The following is a 23629-nucleotide window of genomic DNA, read 5'->3' on the forward strand; positions in this document are numbered from 1 at the left end:
ATTTTTCATAGAGCTCATTTCTCTGTCATGATTAGCTTTCATGGTTTCCATTTCCTTAGCATATTTTTCTCTCATGACAAGTAAATAGTTTTGCATGGAAGTTCTTTCTTTCTCATGATGATTTTGCATGTTGGTCCTCGTAGCCTCCATTTTCTGAGCACACTTTTCTACTACGGTGGCTATGTGATCGGAGTGTTTAATTTTCATGATTTCCATCTCCTTATCACGTTTTTCCAGCTCAGTGTACAAATTTCTCATATCCTTGGCGTAATCAGCTATAATTTTTTCTTGATTAAGCTCCATTTTTTTACCAGCTATGTTTGACTGAACTGCGTGTCTTTAACCAATTGCTTTAGTTCTTCTATAAGATGCTTATCATTTTCCCTTTCATTGTCGACAGTTATTTGACAACTTGTTCCGGTTTTTCCGCGATCATGGATTCGTCTTGTAACGGTACAAGTGGATGACACATTTTGATATGGAGAATTGTCTTGAAATCTTTCATTGATAGTTGGATCCTTTACAAGATCACTTTCATTCTGTTGCATAGTATTAGGGGCACAAGGCGAGCCACCATGATCTCCATATTTATCTTTAAAAGCATTGATGATGTCTTATAAAGAAGATAAGAATCTTCAGGACAATTATGAAACCAATTCAAAGCATCACCCTCTAAAGAAAAGGCAAATAGACGCATCTTGACATCTTCATGTTTATATTGGGAAGAATGACAATATTTGATTATTATATGAGTAACCCTGGATAGATGCTTTCTAGCAATGGCCGAATCACCACCCGAAAACAAAGGTAATTTATGAATGGCCTCTTCCGGCATATCATGGAGAAAGTTAGTAAAATGACATGGGGCAAACAAGTCATCCATGATGACTTGCTTAAAGGCATAAGGAGGGATCAAATGGATGCTAGAGAAAGACTCCTACTCAAGAAAATCAAGAGATCCACAAGAAGCGAGCTTCTATTAGAAATTCTTGTAAGAAATGAAAGAAGTGGAGTCGCCGCTTGAACATGAATCTAGCTCTAGGATCCAAAAAGCAAAAACAACTAGATATGAGGGAGGGCTTCTTGTCTATAAGAAATAATGGATGATGAAGTGGAGTCGCCATCCAAACAAGAAACAAACCGAAATGTCTAGGTGCTAAAAGTGCAGATGAAATGATTAGTGAGATGACGAAAGATAAGGCGATGAAAAGATCAAATGACGTCAGCTAATGTTGTGCTAATGGGATAAGAAATGATGAAAGATTAGATGATTAGAAAAATGTCGTGAGGACTAAGGACAAAAAAACTCTATCCCCAGCAACAACACCAAAAAATGTTGGCGTTGCCGGTTAAAATGAATGATAGAAAGATGAAATATGAATGCCGTAAAGCCAAGGTCCAATAAATTGGTCCTTGACAACGGCGCCAAAAAATGTTGTGCCGCTTGACGGGTTAACGAATGGCAGAAAAGATGAGATGATTAAAACGATGTCGAGCAAACTAAGGACAAAAAAACTTTGTCCTCGACAACGGCGCCAAAAAATGTTGTCGCACAAAGTGTCTAGGAACCGCGACAATGCTCAGAGTAAGGGCTGTCACTCTAATCCTTACTCCGTTTAGACTTTCTACTAGACAAGTCAAGGGGGGTAGTCCTTAAGGTGAATGAACGAGAATAGCCTATTGAACACAGGTTCTAGGAGACTTAAAGATGGACAACTTGACGAATTTAGAATAAATCTTGGTCAACTTAGATGAATAGATTAAACATAGGACACAACCACAGGATAGAAATGATTATAGACTAGTGGCTTATTATTTGATTACCAAGTTATCCAAAGTAGTTTATAAATGTGACGAATAATGACAATCATGAATGATTAAATGTAAATGCCCAAAACTCTATCATGCAAGAGATTCTAGATTTAAAATGATTTTCATTAATGACCCAGACTTGGAATTAATTAACTTTTTCCTATAGCCAATATAAATTTTAAAACATTAATCGCACTTGACAATAGAGAAATACTACCCCGAAAGGACACCAAGGAACTTTAGATGAACAATTTAATTATTCCTTAGGAAATTAATTAAATGTGGTAAATGAAGAAATCAAAATCTTTTAATATGACAAAGTAAATCAAAAGGGTCAATAAATTGAAATTTTAATGGGCCACAGGCCACATTAAAATTTTTAATGCAAATCCTCTTTTAATTTAATTCCCTAGTCACCAGAATTTAAAATTTTTAGGTTTTTTAAATGTTTAAGATTTTTATAATTTTTTAGATTTTTTAAATGTTTTAGATTTTTAACATTTTTTAATTTTGACTTTTAGGATTTTTTTAGATTTTTTGATGAAAATAAATAAAATCAAAATTAAAAAAAATCAAATCGAAAATAAGGGGAAATAAAAAATCATAAATAAAAACAAAACTAAATGAAATAAAAAACAAATCAAAATTAATACAAAATCGAATTCTAAAAATGAATCTAATCAAAGAATAAAAATCAAACCTAAATCTAGACTAATTCATAACAATAAAAATAAAAAGGAAAATCAAATGTGCTAACCCTAACCAACTAAAACATAAGACGTAAATTAAAAGAAACAAATCGAAATGTTTTCTTGTTGCTTATGCAGGTTCTAACAGTGGAATGGAAGTTTGCTTGATGGCGGAATGGAAATGGAATGGAAGTGCAGCAAGAGGAGGCTGGTCGAAGAGCAGTAGGGAGGGATGCGAGGGAGAGGAAACCGCAGAGAGGGATGGACAGGCAGACGAATTTGCTGTGATGGGGCTACAGAGATGGACAGTGGGTTTGAGCAATGGGTTGGTAGAAATGGCCGCGGATAGGTTTAGGAGTGGAGGTATGAGAGACTGCAAGAGTGGGAAAAGGGAGCTTGAACAATGGCATATGGAGGAAAGGCAACTGGGACTGCGGTTTGAAGAACGAGAGTGGAGGGCAGCTGAAGTTAAAGAATACAGGTAGCCAGAGATATGAGGAACTTCGAAGAGAGCAGAATGCTCATGCAAGAATGGAAAAGGAGAAAGCTACATGAGGGAGAAAGGTAATGAAAGCGGAGGAGAGAATCTGTAGCGGGCAGGGGGTTCGAAATGCAAGATGTAGCAGTGGTTTGAGGGAGGAAAACGCAGGTCTGCAAGGAGAGGAGTCTGCAAAAAGAAACCAAATGGATAGGACGCAAGTTTAAGGAAAAATGCAGCAAGAGAAAGGAATAAAGTCCCAAAACACAGGCAAAGAGAATAAATTTTTTTCCAGAAAGAAGAAAATGCAGCAACATAATTTTCTAGAAAGAAGAAAATGTAGCAGAAGAAGAAAGAGGCTGAATACGACAGGAGACAGGAGACAAATGGTAGCTAGAGAACCCAAAAACAATTCCAGAAATCTTTGATTAAGACATTATACTTCTGTTGAAAAATTTCCTTTCCAAAACTTATGAATTCTTTAAAAAATTTGAAACCCTTCAGATTGTAAAATCCTTTGAAGAATATCCCTGCAGAAATGGTGTTGAGGATAGATCTTACCCTCCAGGGCCTAGATCTGGCTTCAAATCAAACTTCACTTTCAGATCTGAAACCTGTACCTGGAAACAAAAACACCCAGAACCCGAATATACAAAAAATAATTAAAACCAAGAAACCCAAGTCAAAAAACCCAAAAATTTTATAGATCTATGCACAAAAATGGCAGATCTATCAGATCTGAGGAGTGTGAGTCCAACTCCGCTCCTAGATTTGATAATCTAAGGCTCTCAACAACCAAATTTATCAATTTCGCACATTAAAAAATAAATTTTTAAATTTTAAAGGAGGTGTTTAGTTCAAAACCCTTCATGCATCGCCAATAAAAATCTTATGATAAGCCCGAGATTAAATTAAGCTGGGCTCTTTAGAAAACACGGATCGAGAGTTGGCTGATTCAACTAAAAACTTCCCCTAACGCCTGAGGATTTAAATATCAAGACTTTCCTGCAAAACTCAATTTAGCCATCAAAATAGAGTGAGAAAATGATAATAAAATTCAAATAAATAGAGATACCTGCTATTACATTCAAAATTTAAATTATTACTTAAACCCCAGCGACTGAGCAAGATACTTTTACTCAAATCACTCTTCAGAAGCTATTATCAATGGCTAAAAAAAATTTATGCATGAAAAACGACACATCTTATACTATTTCCATGAAGAGTAACACTGACGAAAATTAACCCCAAAGTCTTTCTGTAGTAACACTGACGAAAATTAACCCCAAAGTCTTTCTTTATTATCTGAAAAAAATTACATGAGCTTTTCGCTTAGCACATGAATCGAAGGTCGGATGGATCAACTGATAAATGACTTATTATTTAAAGATAAATCCTCCAACGGCTAGTTTGAGTGATCCTCGTCAAAACAATCTCGACCATTGATGAGGATTAAATTTTTTTTTAATCTCATCTATCGAAATATTTAAATATTTGGGGAAATTCGAATTTTCCAATTAAATGCATTTTAATTATTTCAAAAATTAAAATTTTGAATTATTTTCCCCAAGATTTTGACTTTGACTTAACCCCAGGGATCAAAGGCTTAAAATTTATCAAAATAATTAATTTACCTTAGTCCGTGGACCTCTTAAAATTTAATTTTTAAAGACCGACGAATTTTGTCTTCAGAGAATTTAAATTTACCTAGGACCTAGAATTAATTAAATTTATGGCTTAGGATTTTAATTAATTTTTGGCCAGAAAATTTAATTAATTAACCTATGAGGGGATAAATTATTTTTCCAACCCTCAAGACACTTTACATCATGATTTTCATATTTTTTACATCTCAAGGGGGAAAACCCATTGTAAAAGACCCTCACAGACTACCCATTTCTGCGACACAAATATAATCCAATAGACTAAGCAATTTGTAATAAAATAACCTAACCAAATAGTTAGGATTATTCTCAAATCACTTTTACATAGAGTCGATCTAAAACACCAGGACTCGCCTAAGATCCCAGTGACAAAATCCATTTTGGCTTTAGGGTAAGACTGAAGAAAAACTTTGCCGACCATCCGAGAATGGATCGGTGAGACAAAAAACCTCCCAGAATGTAGATCGTCACTTGAAAAGTAGGTTTACCTAGGCAATTACATACATGGCACGGATCTGCTGAGATTATTTACATTATACACATGCAGAAAGGGTTTACATAACATCTTGGAAGTGAAACTGATGATGATAGTTGTACAGCATGAACACATCGATCAGGGTTTATCCCTTTTGCAAAAAAGGGGGGCGTATTGCTATGGATCGTTGACATGTAGTGGTCAACACAGTGTTTTTATATTAATATTTTCTGAAAATAACTTGTTAAATGAAGAATACTAGTAGGTAATGTAAATCAATTTTCTGCAGTAGGATATCTAGTTGTTAGATTCAGAAATTTTCACACATGGCACCTAGAGGACTCAACGAGGCCCTCCAACGACCCTTCTCCATCATGACATCATCATTTTAGCCCACTTATGGATGGCTTTTTCATAACTTCTATTGGCTACTTGTTGGGCTTGTCACCAAGATTTGTTACTTGCACATTATTTAATAGTTTTTGGGGCTAATTAGGCTAAATCATTTTAGGAGAGACTCATATAAATAGAGGCGAGTCTCATCAGTGAGAACTCATCATCATCATCACTTGGATATTTTCTAATGTGCAATAATTTCGCACTTTTCTCTTGGATGCTAGTGGAGACTTTGATGCATTTTGATATCTTTGGAAGCTAAAGTTTCGATCTTTCTTGGAGTTACTTCTTCTTCTATGGTTGGATATATCTCATCGTCATCTTGTAAGCGCTATTTTGTTGAATATTTCTGTTGGAATAATGTCTAATGTATGAAATTATTGCAATTAGTTAATTTTCCTGTGCCCTAATTTGTTGAATATCTTTTTAAAAGGTTATTTGGTTGTAAATTGCACATGTTACTCATTGCATGACAATAGATGACTATTCCTAGTGGATGGGATTTTTCTCTTCTTCCATGAAAAGTCATAGATATTGAGTAGGTAATTGTTAAAGAGTGGTTGCTAGGGCATCATTCTTTAGCCTCCTTGAAGACGATTTTGGCAAATCTTGAATCATCTTAGACTCCATAGCCCAAGGTTTAGGCATTGGTCCAAAAAAAATTGGTGATTAGCTTTCCCTTCTCTCCCTTTTCTTCTCTCCAAAATTTGTGGTCACTTTTCCTAGACGGCTACCTAGGGCATCCAGCGAAATACATTAGAGGAAGAATTTTGAGATTCTGCTCGAGTAGAACTCTTCCTTAGTGTTTCTTCTTGGAGACCTCAAATTTTGGCGGAATTCTCATGGTTAATTCTCCGGAAATCCTTATGCCCTATGTGTGCCCTATAAGGGAAACCTAGTTAGTTTTCCTTGAATAAGGTAATCTTCTTGAGGTTCGTATGAACCTAGTATTTGGTAGAATAAATCTTACAAGACCCGTTTCCCTCACCTACATTGACCTAGTGTGCACATTGGAGGAACTCCTCCCACGAATATCTTGAAACCCTAGGTCTAGCATAGGCTTTTCTAGAGCTCTCAAAAGGAGCGAAAGCACTATTCTGTGTCAAAATCATTTCGCAAGCCTCCTTTGAGGTCCTATTTCACTCTTGGAGTCTTGCCTCTAGGCATACCTATCCTGATTGCAAATTTCGAGCCCTAGCTCTTGATCTCTATCCTAGGTCTTTCGTGGAGAGCCCTTTTACTTCATCAAGCCTTAATTGAGTCTCTCCTTGAATGGGCCATGTGAAATCACCCTATACATAGTCATTGGCATATCCATTATAAGTGATTTCATCATACAGGGTCTCTCCCCATCGGTGAAAGTCCGTAAGGAGCAGGGGACATTAATTGAGGTGGCAGTGGGTCTTTGTCCCATTGTTGTCATTTGGTCTAGTTGTTGTCACATAGGTTCCCTCCTAGGGCCCTGCCAGATTATGTGGCAACAAGACATATTACAAGAAGAGGCTAGCTTCATAAATGATTCCCAAAAGCACAACTAAGACACATTAGTGGTTATACAAAATAAGAAAAATTAGAATGATAAATTGAGGAACTGAGAAGGATATACTACTTCCCTTTGACATCCTCCCAACCAATGTGCCACAATATGCTACTATAGTTTTACTGGACTCTGGGAAGCTCTGGGAATGTGGAGCTTGTTTGATTAGCATCCCCAATGGGGACCAACAAACATTGTCCTTATGAGGAATGCCTCCCTTTTCTCTTGTTGGCTTATCTAATTTTTCATCCAATGTGGTTCTTTGAGCCCAATTGTTTGTTATTATAATCTAACAGTATGTTATAGTCAACCACAAACTTCCAACACTTGATTTTAATTTTTACTTGTGACTCAATACTTTCAATACTTGCTTTTACAAATGACCCAACACTTGTTTGTGAACTGATATCTTCACCTATAAATGATTACTCCAACATGTAGGCTAAGTCACTGGGCTTCATGAACTTGAAGCTTCAAGTTTGAAGTTCGCAAACTTCAAGATAATTCGAATATATTCGTTCTTGTATGTGGAATTTTACATTGAATTGAATGTGGACTCAAAAATGAATTGATTAGGCTAATAAATGAACTGATTTACCATATTTATATATTTTCTATATCATATGTATTTTATTTTTGTTATTTACTTATATTGAATGAATATTATTATATATATTTTAAAGCCGAATTTTGTGATCGAAATTTAGAATGTCAAACTTTTGCCGAATTTTAAGTTCGTCGAAGTTGAACATGAACTCAAACCAGGTGACTAAGCATGTAGGTATGCACCTTTTTACATGCAAGGATGAGGAAAATGATGCAATAACAACCTTGAAGAGAAGAAGCACATTCAATATTCTAATTATGAGAAGTTCATGTGATGCTCGGGTAATGATCATCAATATTCATCTAATATTTGCACAGGTGATGATGTCTCTAATTTCGAAGGGGGATTCTTTATAGACTTAGAGAGACCCATTTTCTAAAAGAAATTAGTTTCATTGTCCATGCATGTTCCACAACTAGTCCCACTGTCCTTATCTCAGATCTTGGCATGATTTTTATGTGCTTACACATTGACTTCATGAACTCTGCAAACTAAAAACACAGGACCTATTTCAATCAAACAACGTATAATTTTGCAGTGTTTTGGCAGGCCACTAATTTATATGTGTCAATTCCTCATTTATAATTTTACTTTAGTCTTCTTCTCTGCGGTTGGAGATGTGCATTCAGGTGTAAGACTGTATATTTGTAACACTTACCTCACTGCACTGCAATATAGGTATTATCTGTGGCAAAATGACTGTAGTAATTTTCAGATATTTTATTTGCCTGTCAGTCAGCTGAACTAGGTTCTTTTTATCTGATACACATTTCAAAAGTTAATCTTATCCATCTCCGATTCTTTCACAGATTCCAGGGAACTAGAAAATAAAACTTCAATACATCCTGTATATTAAACGTAAGGTTTGACTGAATTTTGCAGGCATTTGTGGGTGTAGCAGAAGACCTTGGGGCCATTGTCATTGCATTTAGGGGTACACAAGAGAACAGGTAACAATTTGCAGTTTATGAGCCATCCCAGTTGGGACTTTTAAATCATTAGCAACATTCATATGCATTAAGAATTTTAAACTACAAGGACAGAACACAGATGTATGGTAGCCAGTGTAGCTACATTCCACATTTTATCAATGGTCATATGCTTTAAGACTTTAAAATGCAATGACAGAATAGAGATGAATGGTAGCCAGTCTAGCAACATCTTGTCTCCCAAATAAATCATTTTTGTTGCATTTACAGGGGCATTACCTATTTGGACAATATTGTTATATGTGAGCTCATTTTTTATCTCCAAATTGGAATAATAACTTGTTATTAAATGCTCTCTTTTTATTTTCCCAAATTTAGAATGATATTAATTTTCTATTTGCTTTTGTTGAACATGTGAGATGAACATCGGTTGTCTAGAACTTGTGGGAAAGGCGGGGTGTAAAGTTTTTTTTCTTGTTTATCTTATGGAAAGTGATATATACATAAAGTCTAAGCTAACATATATAAATAAAATAAAAAGTAAAATAAAGATAAATAATAATAATAATGGTAAAATAATATGTATGACTAAAAAAGTCACGACTTTTCATTAAGAAGCACCTTTGGTTATATTTATTGTTGGGACCTATCCCAATGGAAATCATCTTTCATTCTTATAAATTTGTATCGATAGTCAATTGGATGTAGCTTGGGTGGTTGGGAGAACTGTTATTATTTTCTCTACCTGGATTAAGTTCCTGCATATGACATGTTGAGCTCATAATGAGTATATCCTTGTAGTGGCTTCAAGCCTTGTTGTTTGAGAGTCCCTTGAGGACTGAAACATGTATATTCTTCATATGGAATATAAAATATATTATAAAAAAGAAAAGTTTTAATTGATTGATTTTTATGTATATCTTATCTCATAATTCCTGAAGCATATTAAATTAAGCATTTATGCTCCATGCTAATGTCAAGCTACAATGCATTTTCTGCTCTTACCATGCCATACTTTAGCCCAATGTTGAAAAATTGACGAGGGCCTTGGAAACATCGTTTCGGAAGAGTCGGCGATTTTTATGTATATCTTATCTCATAATTCCTGAAGCATATTAAATTAAGCATTTATGCTCCATGCTAATGTCAAGCTACAATGCATTTTCTGCTCTTACCATGCCATACTTTAGCTCAATGTTGCAAAATTGATGAGGGCCTTGGAAACATCGTTTCAGAAAAATCGGCGGAAAAATTGGAAAACCGTGGCAAACATGCAAAACATATTCATTTTATTTTCAGATTTTTAAACATATAAAGCAATAACAACATCAAATAAACACATTTGCACATAAATATAAAGAAAGCACTGATATATATGATGTAGTGGATGTCAAATAAAAGTGATACATCAAAGGCGCTACTAAATCCTGCTGATTTCTGATAATTGTCCAATCAAGGACTCAAATGTAGATAACCAATACAAAATTGCATCACATATATGTTGATTTGAGGTAGCATCAGATGTGCTTTTGCCACGAAAATTGGTGGAGAGGCTAAGGCACATGAGATATCCAATACCCAGAAAGGGTTTGGGCAGATTCTAAACAGTTTGGGGGATATTAAAATAATTAATATTTTTAATAAGTCCCCAAGTCTAAACTTAGGGAAAATAAAATATTAATGTGAATTAATATAAAACTGTGTTAGAATGGTCCAAAAGTCATGGATCAAGTCAGATCTAATCTTAGTTGTTGATTAGGGAGTTAATCTCGGCTGTTGATTTGTCAACGAGAAAAGTATTAGAGGAGGCTTGAGGGTCACTTGGAGAACATACTGAGGGAGACTAGTCAGTTCAATTTCTGGAGCGGGGTTAGCTGAGAAATTGAACTAGTGGTTTGGTGAGTAGTCAGGAGGCAACAAGTACGGAACAAAGAGACAGGATCAACCACTAGAGATCAACACTAAGGCAGGAGAGGCAGACGCAGGGCATTTCAGGCAGACGCAGAGGCAGCAGGAGACTGCGCAGTCATTAACTGGGCCTGCGTGGGTGACGCAGAGAGGCCCAAGGCTGACACAGTCAAGCAGCGGTTGATGCAAAGAGTCTGAGAGGCACGCAGAGGTCAGCCAGACTGATGCTGGGATTGGGAGAAGTGATGGAGAACTTTTTTCTCTCTGTGGGTAAGCCAATTTGGGACCTGGTTGTACTGAAGAATTGCTGAATAATAAAAGCCTCCCTTGCTGCACCCCACACTGGGTTTTTTCTGGGGACTGTTGTCCAAAATAACTGTGTCAATGTGTTGATTCTTGTGCATATGTTTGTTTCTGTATTACAGTGTGATATTTGCAGCAATATTTATTTTAATGTTTATTGAAGTAATTTCATAAATAAATTACTCTGGAATAAGTAGGAAAAGTAAATCAGTTGCTGTAGTGATAGAATTTTCACATGGTATTAGAGGGAGTAATCAGAGACAGGAAGGGAAAATCAGTTATGGGTCGAGACCACGATGTAGAGGCATCCACATCAGGGGACTCACACAGATTTTCAGAAGACTGCACAAGAGAAAGAGATTTTGATTTCTCTATGTTAGCTTCCAGGCTGGAAGAAGTGGTGTGTATAACTAGTGCTGCATCATCAGAACCATGGCATATAGACAGTGGAGCCTTGTGGCATATGACGATGATTAGGGAGTGTTACTCAGAATATCGAGAAGAGAAGATGAACTTTCAGATCACCATGGGGAACAAGGCAAAGTGTGCTCCAGTAGGGAAGGGTACCATAGTCTTTCAAACAGAATCAGGAGAATGGTTCTGTGCTACAAATGTGTTGCATGTACCAGGATTGGCGATGAACTTATTTTCTGTGTCACAACTACAAGGCAAGGGCTATGACATCTAATTCATCAAGGAGAAGGTATACGTCAAACAGTCGAGCTAGAAAAAGAAAGTGTAGATCGAGATCAAAAGTAATCGGTTGTATAGATTACAACTAGAATCACCAATGGCACTAATAGGCAGTCATGGAGACAAGGACTTGAACGAACTACGGCACAAAATAATGGGTCACTTGCACCATGGAGCTCTGTGAATTCTCAGGAGCATTGTAACAGGAGTTCCGGATTTGAATACGGAATGAGATGATGTATGCAGGGGATGTGCTCTAGGAAAGTATGCCAACACAACATTTCCTAGGAGCAAACACAGGGCCAAGAGTGTACTAGGATTGATACACTCAGATATCTGTGGACCTATGTTCATCAAAGCTCTCAGTGGTGCCGAGTATTTCCTTACCTTCATTGATGACCACTCAAGGAAAACTTGGATTTATTTTTTGAAAACCAAGGATGAGGTTTTCTGTCGATTCAAGGAGTTCAAGGCTCTGGTGGAGAATCTGACTAGGAAGAAAATAAAAGTTTTGCACTCAGATAATGGTGGAGAATATGTCGACAAGGACTTCACTGATTTTTGCGCGAAGGAGAGCATCAGAAGAGAGTGGACAACTCCCTACAATCCGGAGCAAAATGGGGTAGCAGAAAGAAAGAACAAGACTATTGTAGAAGCAGCTAGGGCCATGATGTATGATCAGGATATGCCAAAATTCCTGTGGGCAGAATCATGCAACACAGCAGTTTATGTTCAGAACAAGTCTCCTCATTGAGCATTGGGCGAGATTACTCCAGAGAAAGTCTTCAAAGGGAAGACAAATGAAGTAGTGATTTCAGGATATTTGGGAGTTTAGCATATTGCCGCATACCCGAAGAAAAGAGGAAGAAGCTGGATCAGACTGCGGAAAAGGGATATCTAGTGGGATATAGAGAGAACGCTAGTAGTACGATGAGATGTAAAGTTCATGGAGGACAGGGCTTTTAGAAGATCTAGCAAGATTCCTTTCGAGGAGTAGTTGAAAGAGGAGCCATTGGTTAAACCTCTTCAACCAACAGAAGTAAAGAATTCTTCCTCGGGACAAGAAGATTCTCAGGATGAGGAGGAGCGAACAGAAGCACCTACTGGCAGAGGAAGAACTAGCAGGGAACTTCTTCAGATTTTGCGAGATGCAGAGGACTTCATCGGTGTGCTAAGAAACAATAAGAGGGAGCGAAAACAACCAGATAGATATCAGGCATTAGTATCTTAGGATGAAGAGCTTGCCAATTTCAAGGAGGCAGCTCAACATTAGTTTTGGCTAGATGTGATGGTAGAGGAATACAACTCCATAATGGTAAATGATGTCATGGAGGTGGTGCCAAGGCCTCAAGAAAATTCAGTGGTAGTTTCAAGATGGATCTACAAGATCAAATACGCTGCGGACGATAGTGTTGAGAAATACAAGGCCAGGTTTGTGGCTAAGGGGTATGCTCAAAAAGAAGGGATTGACTATGAGGAGACCTGCGCCACGGTAGCCAGGTATACATCTATTAGGAGCATGATATCTCTTGCAGCCCAGATGGGATGGGAGATCCATTAGATGGATGTCAAAACGACATTTCTGAACGGGGTAATAGAAGAGGAGGTATACATTGAACAACCAGAGGTCTTTGAAACTCATGAAAAGAAGTCTCATGTATGCAGATTGAAGAAAGCCTTGTATGGGTTGAAACAGGCACCGAGAGCATGGTATGGTCGAATAGATGGCTACTTGCAAAAGATGGGATTTGTCAAGAGTGACACGGATTCGAATCTCTACTATCTGGTTGTAGAGAACGACTCGCTAATCTTAGTACTGTACGTGGATGATCTCTTTTTGACAGGATCATCCAGACTCATTGGGGATTGCAAGAAGAATCTAGCCACAGAATTCGATATGAAGGATTTGGGACGAATGCACTACTTCCTAGGGTTGGAAGTTTGGCAATAGAAGGGAGAAATCTTCCTTGGGCAAGGGAGGTATGCTACAGAAATCCTGAAAAGATTCGGGATGGAAGACTGTAGACCTATGGCTACGCCAATGATCACCAACTAGAAGAATATTGATGCATAAGAAGACAAGGATGTCGATCCCACCCTATACAGGCAACTCATAGTGTCCCTGATGTATCTGGTCAATACCAGGCCATACATTTGCTACACTGTAAACACCCTTAGTCAGTTCATGGTGGAACCAAAGAGGGCACACAGCAGCCAAACACGTTCTTAGGTATTTACAGGGAACAGCCGATTATGGGCCCTTGTACACTAAAGGTGAGGATATCAATTTGAGTGGATTTACTGTTGCAGATTGGGCATGAAGTTCAGTGGATTGGTTCATGAATGACCTCCTGGTGCAGTAGGAAACAAAAGTCTGTGGCTTTGAGCTCATCTGAGGCAGAATATATGGCAGCAAGCATAGCGTTGTGTGAGGCCATATGGCTTAGAAAACTGTTGGTAAGCCTATTCAGAAAGAATATGGAGGCGGCGAGGATCATGTGCGACAATCAGAGTTGCATCAAGCTCTCTGAGAACCCAATGTTTCATGACAGGTCGAAGCATATTGATATCCAGTGTCACTTTGTTAGAGACTATGTCTAACGAGGAGCTGTACAGTGGAGCTACACTCCTACAAAAGAACAGGTGGCGGACATCCTCACCAAGGCCCTTGGAAGGACAAAGTTTGACTACTTTAGGGAAAAGATGGGGATGGTGAAGAATCCGTTTTAGAAGCAGAAATGGGAGTGATAGCAGCACGGATGAAGAGGGAGTTGCAGTGCGGATGCAGTGTTAGGAGAAAGGACCAACAACAACACAAATGCAAAGGGAGTTGTCATATAGATGCAATAGTGGTAGTGATAGAGCCATGGGCAATAGTACAGGATGCAGCAGTGCAAAGGATGATGGGCAGCAGGCCTAGCATCAGCACAGGGACCAATGCCGGATGATCAGGGTGATGCTCAGTGAGGAGTATTGCTAGAGCACAATCCTCGCTAAGAGGGAGTGTTGATTTGAGGTAGCATCGGATGTGCTCTTGCCATGAAAATTGGTGGAGAGGCTAAGGCACATGAGATCTCCAATTCCTAGAAAGGGTTTGGGCAGATTCTAAACAGTTTGGGAGATATTAAAATAATTAATATTTTTAATGAAGTCCCTAAGTCTAAACTTAGGGAAAATAAAATTAATGTGAATTAATATAAAACTGTGTTAGAATGGTCCAAAAGTCATGGATCAAGCCAGATCTAATCTTAGTCGTTAATTAGGGACTTAATCTCGACCGTTGATCTGTCAACGAGAAAAGTATAAGAGGAGGCTTGAGGGTCACTTGGAGAACATACTGAGGGAGACCAATCAGTTCAATTTCTGGAGCGGGGTTAGCTGAGAAATTGAACTAGTGGTCTGGTGAGTAGTCAGGAGGCAACAGGTACGGAACAGAGAGACGAGATCAACCACTAGAGATCAACACTGAGGCAGGAGAGGCAGACGCAGAGCATTTCAGGCAAACGCAGAGGCAGTAGGAGACTGCGCAGTCATTAACTGGGCCTGCGTGGGTGACGCAAAGAGGCCCAAGGCTGACACAGTCAAGCAACGACTGATGCAGAGAGTCTGAGAGCCACGCAGAGGTCAGCGAGGCTGATGCTCGGATTGGGAAAGTTGATGGAGAATTTTTTTCTCTATGGGTAAGCCAGTTTGGCACCTGGTTGTACTGAAGAATTGCTGAATAATAAAAACCTCCCTTGCTACACCAGTTTTCCCACATTGGGTTTTTCTGGGGACTGTTGTCCAAAATAACTGTGTCAATGTGTTGATTCTTGTGCATATGTTTGTTTCTGTAGTACGATGTGATATCTGCAGCAGTATTTATTTTAATGTTTATTGAAGTAATTTCATAAATAAATTACTTTGGAATAAGTAGGAAAAGTAAATCAATTGTTGTAGTGATAGAATTTTCACATGGTATCAGAGGGAGTAATCAGAGACAGGAAGGGAAAATCAGTTATGAGTCGAGACCACGATGTAGAGGCATCCACGTCAGGGGACTCACACAGATTTTCAGAAGATTGCACAAGAGAAAGAGATTTTGATTTCTCTATGTTAGCTTCCAGGTTGGAAGAAGAAGTGGCGTGTATGACTAGCGCTGCATCATCAGAACCATGGTATATAGACAGTGGAGCCTTGTGGCATTTGACGGGAATTAGGGAGTGTTTCTCAGGATATTGAGAAGAGAAGATGAACTTTCAGATCACCATGGGGAACAAGGCAAAGTGTACTCCAGTAGGGAAGGGTACCATAGTCTTTCAGACAGAATCGGGAGAACGGTTCTGTGCTACATGTACCAGGATTGGGGATGAACTTGCTTTCTGTGTCACAACTACAAGGCAAGGGCTATGACATCTACTTCATCAAGGAGAAGGTATACGTCAAACACTCGAGCTGGAAAAAGAAAGTGAAGATCGGGATCAAAAGTAATTGGTTGTATAGATTACAACTAGAATCACCAATGGCACTAATAGGCAGTCATGGAGACAAGGACTTGAACGAACTATGGCACAAAAGAATGGGTCACTTGCACCATGGAGCTCTAAGAATTCTCAGGAGCACTGTAACAGGAGTTCCAGATTTGAGTACGGAATGAGATGATGTATGCAGGGGATGTGCTCTAGGAAAGTATGCCAAGGCAACATTTCCTAGGAGCAAACACAGGGCCAAGAGTGTACTAGGATTGATACACTTAGATATCTGCGGACCTATGTCCGTCAAAGCTCTCAGTGGTGCCAAGTATTTCCTTACCTTCATTGATGACCACTCAAGGAAAACTTGGATTTATTTTCTGAAAACTAAGGATGAGGTTTTTTGTCGATTCAAGGAGTTCAAGGCTCTGGTGGAGAATCTGACTGGGAAGAAAATAAAAGTTTTGCGCTCAGATAATGGTGGAGAATATGTCGACAAGGACTTCACTGATTTTTGCACGAAGGAGGGCATTAGAAGAGAGTGGACAACTCCCTACAATCTGAAGCAGAATGGGGTAGCAGAAAGAAAGAATAGGACTATTGTAGAAGCAGCTAGGGCCATGATGTATGATCAGGATATGCCAAAATTCCTGTGGGCGGAATCATGCAACACAACAGTCTATGTTCAGAACAGGACTCCTCATTGAGCATTGGGCAAGATTACTCCAGAGAAAGTCTTCACAGGGAAGACACATGAAGTCAGTGATTTCAAGATATTTGGGAGTTTAGCATATTGCCGCATACCCGAAGAAAAGAGAAAGAAGTTGGATTAGACTGCGGAAAAGGGATATCTGGTGGGATATAGCGAGAACGCTAAGGCATACATAATCTATCTTCTAGGGAGCAGGAAGGTGGTAGTACGATGAGATGTAAAGTTCATGGAGGACGGGGCTTTCAGAAGATCTCGCGAGATGCCTTTCAAGGAGCAGTCGAAAGAGGAGCCATTGGTTAAGCCTCTTCAACCAACAGAAGTAAAGAATTCTTCCTCAGGTTAAGAAGATTCTCAGGATGAGGAGGAGGAGCGAACAGAAGCACCTGTTGGCAGAGGAAGAACTAGCAGGGAACTTCGTCAGATTCTACGAGATGCAGAGGACTTCATCGGTGCGCTAAGAAACAATAAGAGGGAGCGAAAACAACCCGATAGATATCAGGCATTAGTAGCTCTGGATGGAGAGCCTGCCAATTTCAAGTAGGCAGCTCAACATCAGGTTTGGCTAGATGCGATGGTAGAGGAATACAACTCCATAATGGTAAACGATGTCTGGGAGGTGGTGCCAAGGCCTCAAGACAAATCAGTGGTAGGTTCAAGATGGATCTATAAGATCAAATACGCTGCAGACGACAGTGTTGAGAAATACAAGGCCAGGTTTGTGGCTAAGGGGTATGCTAAAAAAGAAGGGATTGACTATGAGGAGACCTTCGCCCTGGTAGCCAGGTATACATCTATTAGGAGCGTGATATCTCTTGCAGCCCAGATGGGATGGGAGATCCATCAGATGGATGTCAAAACGAAATTTCTGAACAGGATAATAGAAGAGGAGGTATACATTGAACAACCAGAGGGCTTTGAAACTCATAAGAAGAAGTCTCATGTATGCAGATTGAAGAAAGCCTTGTATGGGCTGAAACAGGCACCAAGAGCATGGTATGGTCGAATAGATGGCTACTTGCAGAGGATGGGATTTGTCAAGATGACACGGATCTGAATCTCTACTATTTGGTTGTAGAGAACGAGTCACTAATCTTAGTATTGTATGTGGATGATCTCTTTCTGATAGGATCATCCAGACTCATTGGGGGCTGCAAGAAGAATCTAGCCACAAAATTCGATGTGAAGGATTTGGGACGAATGCACTACTTCCTAGGGTTGGAAGTTTGGCAATAGAAGGGAGAAATCTTCCTTGGGCAAGGGAGGTATGCTACAGAAATCCTGAAAAGATTCTGGATGGAGGACTATAGACCTATGGCTATGCCAATGATCACCAATTGGAAAAAGATTGATGCATCAGAAGACAAGGATGTCGATCCCAACCTATACAGGCAACTCATAGGGTCCCTGATGTATCTGGTCAATACCAGGCCAGACATTTGCTACGCTGTAAACACCCTCAGTCAGTTCATGGTGGAACCAAAGAGGGCACACTAGGCAACAACCAAACACGTTCTTAGGTATTTACAGGGAACAACTGATTATGGGCTCTTGTACACTAAAGGTGAGGTTATCAGTTTGAGTGGATTTACTAATGCAGATTAGGTAGGAAGTTCAGTGGATCAGAAAAGTACCTCTGGGTACTGTTTCAACATTGGATCATGAATGACCTCCTGGTGCAGTAGAAAACAAAAGTCTGTGGCTCTAAGCTCATTTGTGGCAGAATATATGGCAGTAAGCACAACTTTGTGTCAGGCCATATGGCTTAGAAAACTGCTGGTGAGCCTATTTAGAAAGAATATGGAGGCGGCCAGGATCATGTGCGACAATTAGAGTTGCATCAAGCTCTCTGAGAATCCAGTGTTTCATGATAGGTCGAAGCATATTGATATCCCATGTCACTTTGTCAGAGACTATGTCTAACGAGGAGCTGTACAGTGGAGCTACACTCCTATAAAAGAACAGGTGGCGGACATCCTCACCAAGGCCCTTGGAAGGACAAAGTTTGACTACTTCAAGGAAAAGATGGGGATGGTGAAGAATCCGTTTCAGAAGCAGAAATGGGAGTGATAGCAGCATAGATGAAGATGGAGTTGCAGTGCGGATGTAGTGTTGGGAGAAAGGACTAGCAACAGCACAAATGCAGAGGGAGTTGTCATACAGATGTAGTAGTGGTAGTGACAGAGCCATGGGCAACAGTACAGGATGCAATAGTGCAGAGGATGTTGGGCAGCAGGCCTAGCATCAGCACAGGGACCAATGCCGGATGATCAGGGTGATGCTCAGTGAGGAGTATTGTTAGAGCACAATCCTCGCTAAGAGGGAGTGTTGATTTGAGGTAGCATCAGATGTGCTCTTGCCACGGAAATTGGTGGAGAGGCTAAGGCACATGAGATCTCCAATACCCAGAAAGGGTTTGGGCAGATTTTAAACAATTTGGGAGATATTAAAATAATTAATATTTTTAATGAAGTCCCTAAGTCTGAACTTAGGGAAAATAAAATATTAATGTGAATTAATATAAAACTGTGTTAGAATGGTCCAAAAGTCATGGATCAAGCTAGATCTAATCTTAGTTGTTGATTAGGGACTTAATCTCGGTCGTTGATTTGTCAACGAGAAAAGTATAAGAGGAGGCTTGAGGGTCACTTGGAGAACATACTAAGGGAGACCAGTCAGTTCAATTTCTGGATCGGGGTTAGCTGAGAAATTGAACTAGTAGTCTGGTGAGCAATCAGGAGGCATCAAGTACGGAACAGAGAGACGGGATCAACCACTAGAGATCAGCACTGAGGCAGGAGAGGTAGATGCAGAGGTAGCAGGATACTGCGCAGTCATTAACTGGGCCTGCATGGGTGACGCAAAGAGGCCCAGGGCTGACGCAGAGGGTCTGAGAGCCATGTAGAGGTCAGCCGGGTTGATGCTGGGATTGGGAGAAGTGTTGGAGATTTTTTTCTTTCTTTGGGCAAGCCAGTTTGGCACCCGATTGTACTGAAGAATTGCTAAATAATAAAAGCCTCCGTTGCTGCACTGGTTTTCCCACATTGGGTTTTTCCGAGGACTGTTGTCCAAAATAACTGTGTCAATGTGTTGATTCTTGTGCATATTTTTGTTTCTTTAGTACGGTGTAATATTTGCAATAATATTTATTTTAATGTTTATTGAAGTAATTTCATAAATAACTTATTGTGGAATAAGTAGGAAAAGTAAATCAGTTGCTGCAGTGATAGAATTTTCACAATATATAAATGTATCTCATCATCATGAGTTATATGTACAATGAAAAAAAAAGAAACTAGTAGCTAGCTATTTGAGAACCTTAGCTATCTGAGAACCTTTACTAACTAAGTAGACTTCTACTCACCAAAAGGAGTCAGTGTATAGCAATTTTGCAATGGCTCTCCCATCTTGTCTCTTGTTGTATCTACAATCACACCACTCATCACAAACAAACATTTGCTTCAACTCAAACTGACATTGAAGCAAAGACTGAAGAGTAATGAAGTTGGTGGCAAAACGTGTGATTGCAGGACGCCGCAACTCCCTATTTCTGGCATTTATATTCATGAGGCTAAGAACAAAAGCATGGTTATGTATGAACTTGAGATTCTCCTAGCCATATCAATCATCTCCTTGATTGAGAGTTCCACCATATCCTCAAGCATCAAATCGATACATTAGGCAATGCACGGAGTCCAGAACAATGAGCGGTGCATGTCCATAAGCATCCTACTAGCAGCCACATAATTAGTTTCATTATCTGTTATGATTTGCACCACATTATCCAAGCCAATCTCCTGGACTAACCATCTAACAATTCACATATCAATGTTGCATCTTTTATATGTGTTGATGCATCCATTGATTTAATAAACATGGTACCTCTTGGACAATGTACCAAGAAATTTAGAAGGGTCCTACCCTTCCTATCTGTCTAGCTAGTAGACATCATTGTGCATCTAGAGGCCTCCCATGATTGCTTAAACTCCTCCAATCTAGAGTTTATATCCTTCTTTTTTGCTTCAAGGATTGGCCCCTGCAACTCCTCATATGTGGCACTTTTGTACCTTGGGCCCACAACAACAATAGCATCAAACATTTCCTACTAAAATGGATTGTTTTTTGTGATGCTAAGAGGTAAGTCACTCCAGAAAAGACACCTCCCCATAACCTTGTTTGTTTCTTGCTTCTCTCTTTTTTTATCACTGACTTTATTGAAGGTTATGCTTTGATTCATGGAACAAAAAATGATGACCTCTTAGTAGGTGAAGTTGTGGAGCCCCTCCCACTACCCTCGGGCATAGTCTCAGAGCTAGGTATCCTTGAATATATGCTTGCATGTTCGGCCTTGTTTGTAGTTGCCTCTTTTTTCTTTTTTTCCTTTTGATAAATTGCATCATGTGCAGCTCTCATAAGCTTCGAGCTAGATGTAGAATAAAGCCCAACATCATGTCTAGGGATTTTAGCCAGATGGTATTTCAATCGACAAATCCCTCCTTTCATGTTGGCCCCACACAATTTACAGTTCAGTATTTATCGATTTGCCCCACCTTTAGGTTCCCCATACTGCCAAAATGGATCCAAGGGCTTTGGCATATTTGTAGTGGAAATGTTTACTAACAGCGTAAATTCAGTCCTAGGGCACTAAAAGGACAAAAAGATGGCATTAAACCCCAACTACACAAAAAATAACAACGTCATTTAAAAAATCAAAATTTTACAAATTTAAATTACACTATTTGCAATGAAAAATGGCAATAAGAGGGTCCATAAAAAAGTTAAAATAAAAAATCAAGTTGCTTGTTTAAATATGGAGAAAACCCTTGCATTGGTTCATGGGCATAAAAATCATAACAAATGACAAAAAAAGAAGGAAAATGTTGGTTATAAAAAGAAACAAGCAAGCATAGGCCTAAATGTATGGAAAAAATCATTAAAATGGGGGTATTTAAGAACATACCTGTGAGTGGAAGAAGTGAAGTTTGTCTGGCTGATTTAGGAAATGATTTTGAATCTTTGATCCACAAAAAAATCTTTGTTGGTGATGATAATGGTTGTTTGGCCCTCAATCCCTCCTTGAAAACCACAACAAGCTCTTCCCCTTCCTTCTCCAACAACAACAAAGCAAAATGACCAAAAAAAACCCATTTTGCTTTTGAAATGTTGCGGCCTTGCACACCCGACGACTTTTAATGCCGTGACAATTTTTTGGTGAAAAGTCGTGACTTTTTGTGTAATGTACCAAAGCTAAAAATAAAATTTTAAAATTTTTCTTTGAGGATTTTCAAAAAATAGTTTGCAAACAACTGCTTCAACTTCCATCAAACACTTGGCACATAGAGTAGAAAATACTCTGACAAGAAAGAATTAGATGACAATTCATCAATTTTATTATTTATGTTAGAAATATTGAGAGGAAGGTGAATCAATATTTCTTATCAATTAGTATATTTTTAACTTCACAGAGCATTAATTGTTATTAGCAACAGATAAACATAAAAATTCATCAACACCATTCAACAATGCATAACAATAGAGATAGTAGACATAGAGATTTTTAGGTGGAAACCCCTCTGAGACAAAAACCACCAAACGCTTCTTAATATTTGTCTTCAAAAGATTTACATCAAGTTTTTAGCTCCAACTGAAGGAGGCTCCAACCCCCTGATTTACAGGCTCCAACCTGTAGGATGCTCCTACGCCCTGTTTACTAGTTGCAACTGGAAGGATGCTCCAACGCCCTAGTCTTCAGGTTCCAACCTGATGGATGCTCCAAAACCCTGTTTACTAGCTGCTACTGGATAGATGCTCCAACACCCTGTGCACGCTACAATCTGCCCTAGCACCACCCTGTCGCTGTGAAGCGTGTGAAAATTTCTAAATAGAAATGCAATTGTAGTGATTAATATTATTTCTTCTACTTATTATCTCAGAAATAAGTTATTCACAGTGTTCTTACGACAAATATCGAAATATATTCTACTGCAGCCTTCACAATTAAAATATTGCAGAACGTAAATGCAAAGAAAAAATACTGGCACAAATACAATCACAATGACAATTATTTTTGGACAATCGTCCTCGGAAAAACCCAATGTGGGAAAACTGGTGTAGCAGATGAGAGTTTCTTTATTATTCTTTAGCAAAATCTCATGTACAAGTTACAACCAACAAAACAAAAGTGAGAACAGACGCTTCCTGACAAATCTCTGATCCAGGCTAAGTACTCCTCTTCCCTCTGAATCCTTATGTGTCCCTCTGCGTCAATTTCCCCACGCTGGCCTAGCGTCTAGCTGCCCACGCAGTTCCAGCGTAAACCTGCCTCTGCGCTACCTCTTTCTATGTCAACCTGCTTTTGGCTGCCTCTTTTTGTGTCAACCCGCTTCTTCACTGTCTCTACCTGCTCTACGTCTTGCTGTCTTGCACTCTCGAAAGAGGTTGATGCCCTCTCTTCCTTTCTCACCTGCAACTCTCCTTCTGATTTGATTTTCTCTTGCCGAACTTCGACCAGTGAGAAAATCAATTTTACTCGGGTAAGTGAGTATCTGCCTATGGTGTGTTCTCCAAGTGCCCATCAAGCCTTCTCTTATAATTCTCTCGTTGATCAATCAACGACCCAGATTAGATCCTAATCAATGGCTAGGATCATATTGACTTGATCTTTGCCTTCTTCTAGAAGTTTCACCCATAGTTTAGATTAATACCCATTAGTTATTTTAATTTCCTAAGATTAGACTTAGGATCCCATTAAAAATAATTAATTATTTTAATAAAACCGTCTTCAGCTGGAATTTCACAAAACAATTTCTGGTTATTGGAGAATACATGTGTCTAAACCTCCCTCCAAAATTTCAGACTTAGAGCACATCTGATGCTACCACAAATCAACAAAGTGTTCTCAGGCTCCAACCTGAAGGAGACTCCACTCTTCTGCCTTGCACCACCCTGCCACCCTGATCAACCGACGGACCAGGTTTC

At 39.1% G+C, this 23629-nt stretch overlaps 1 protein-coding gene across 7 annotated transcripts in view; it reads left to right on the forward strand.

Annotated features, from left to right (window-relative positions):
• The window catches only part of LOC149248810 (lipase-like), a 430114-nt gene that overhangs the window by 215557 nt on the left and 190928 nt on the right, over positions 1–23629 (forward strand). For all 7 annotated transcript variants that reach the window (XM_089458552.1, XM_089458547.1, XM_089458549.1 and 4 more), the window contains one exon: positions 8541–8608. In XM_089458552.1, the coding sequence (XP_089314678.1) occupies positions 8541–8608 (68 nt within the window). The remainder of the gene's footprint in view (positions 1–8540; positions 8609–23629) is intronic.

Source organism: Pinus tabuliformis, chromosome 7, assembly GCF_031772625.1.
Source record: "Pinus tabuliformis cultivar Carrire ecotype Pingquan chromosome 7, CPIR1, whole genome shotgun sequence".
Classification (NCBI taxonomy): domain Eukaryota; kingdom Viridiplantae; phylum Streptophyta; class Pinopsida; order Pinales; family Pinaceae; genus Pinus; species Pinus tabuliformis.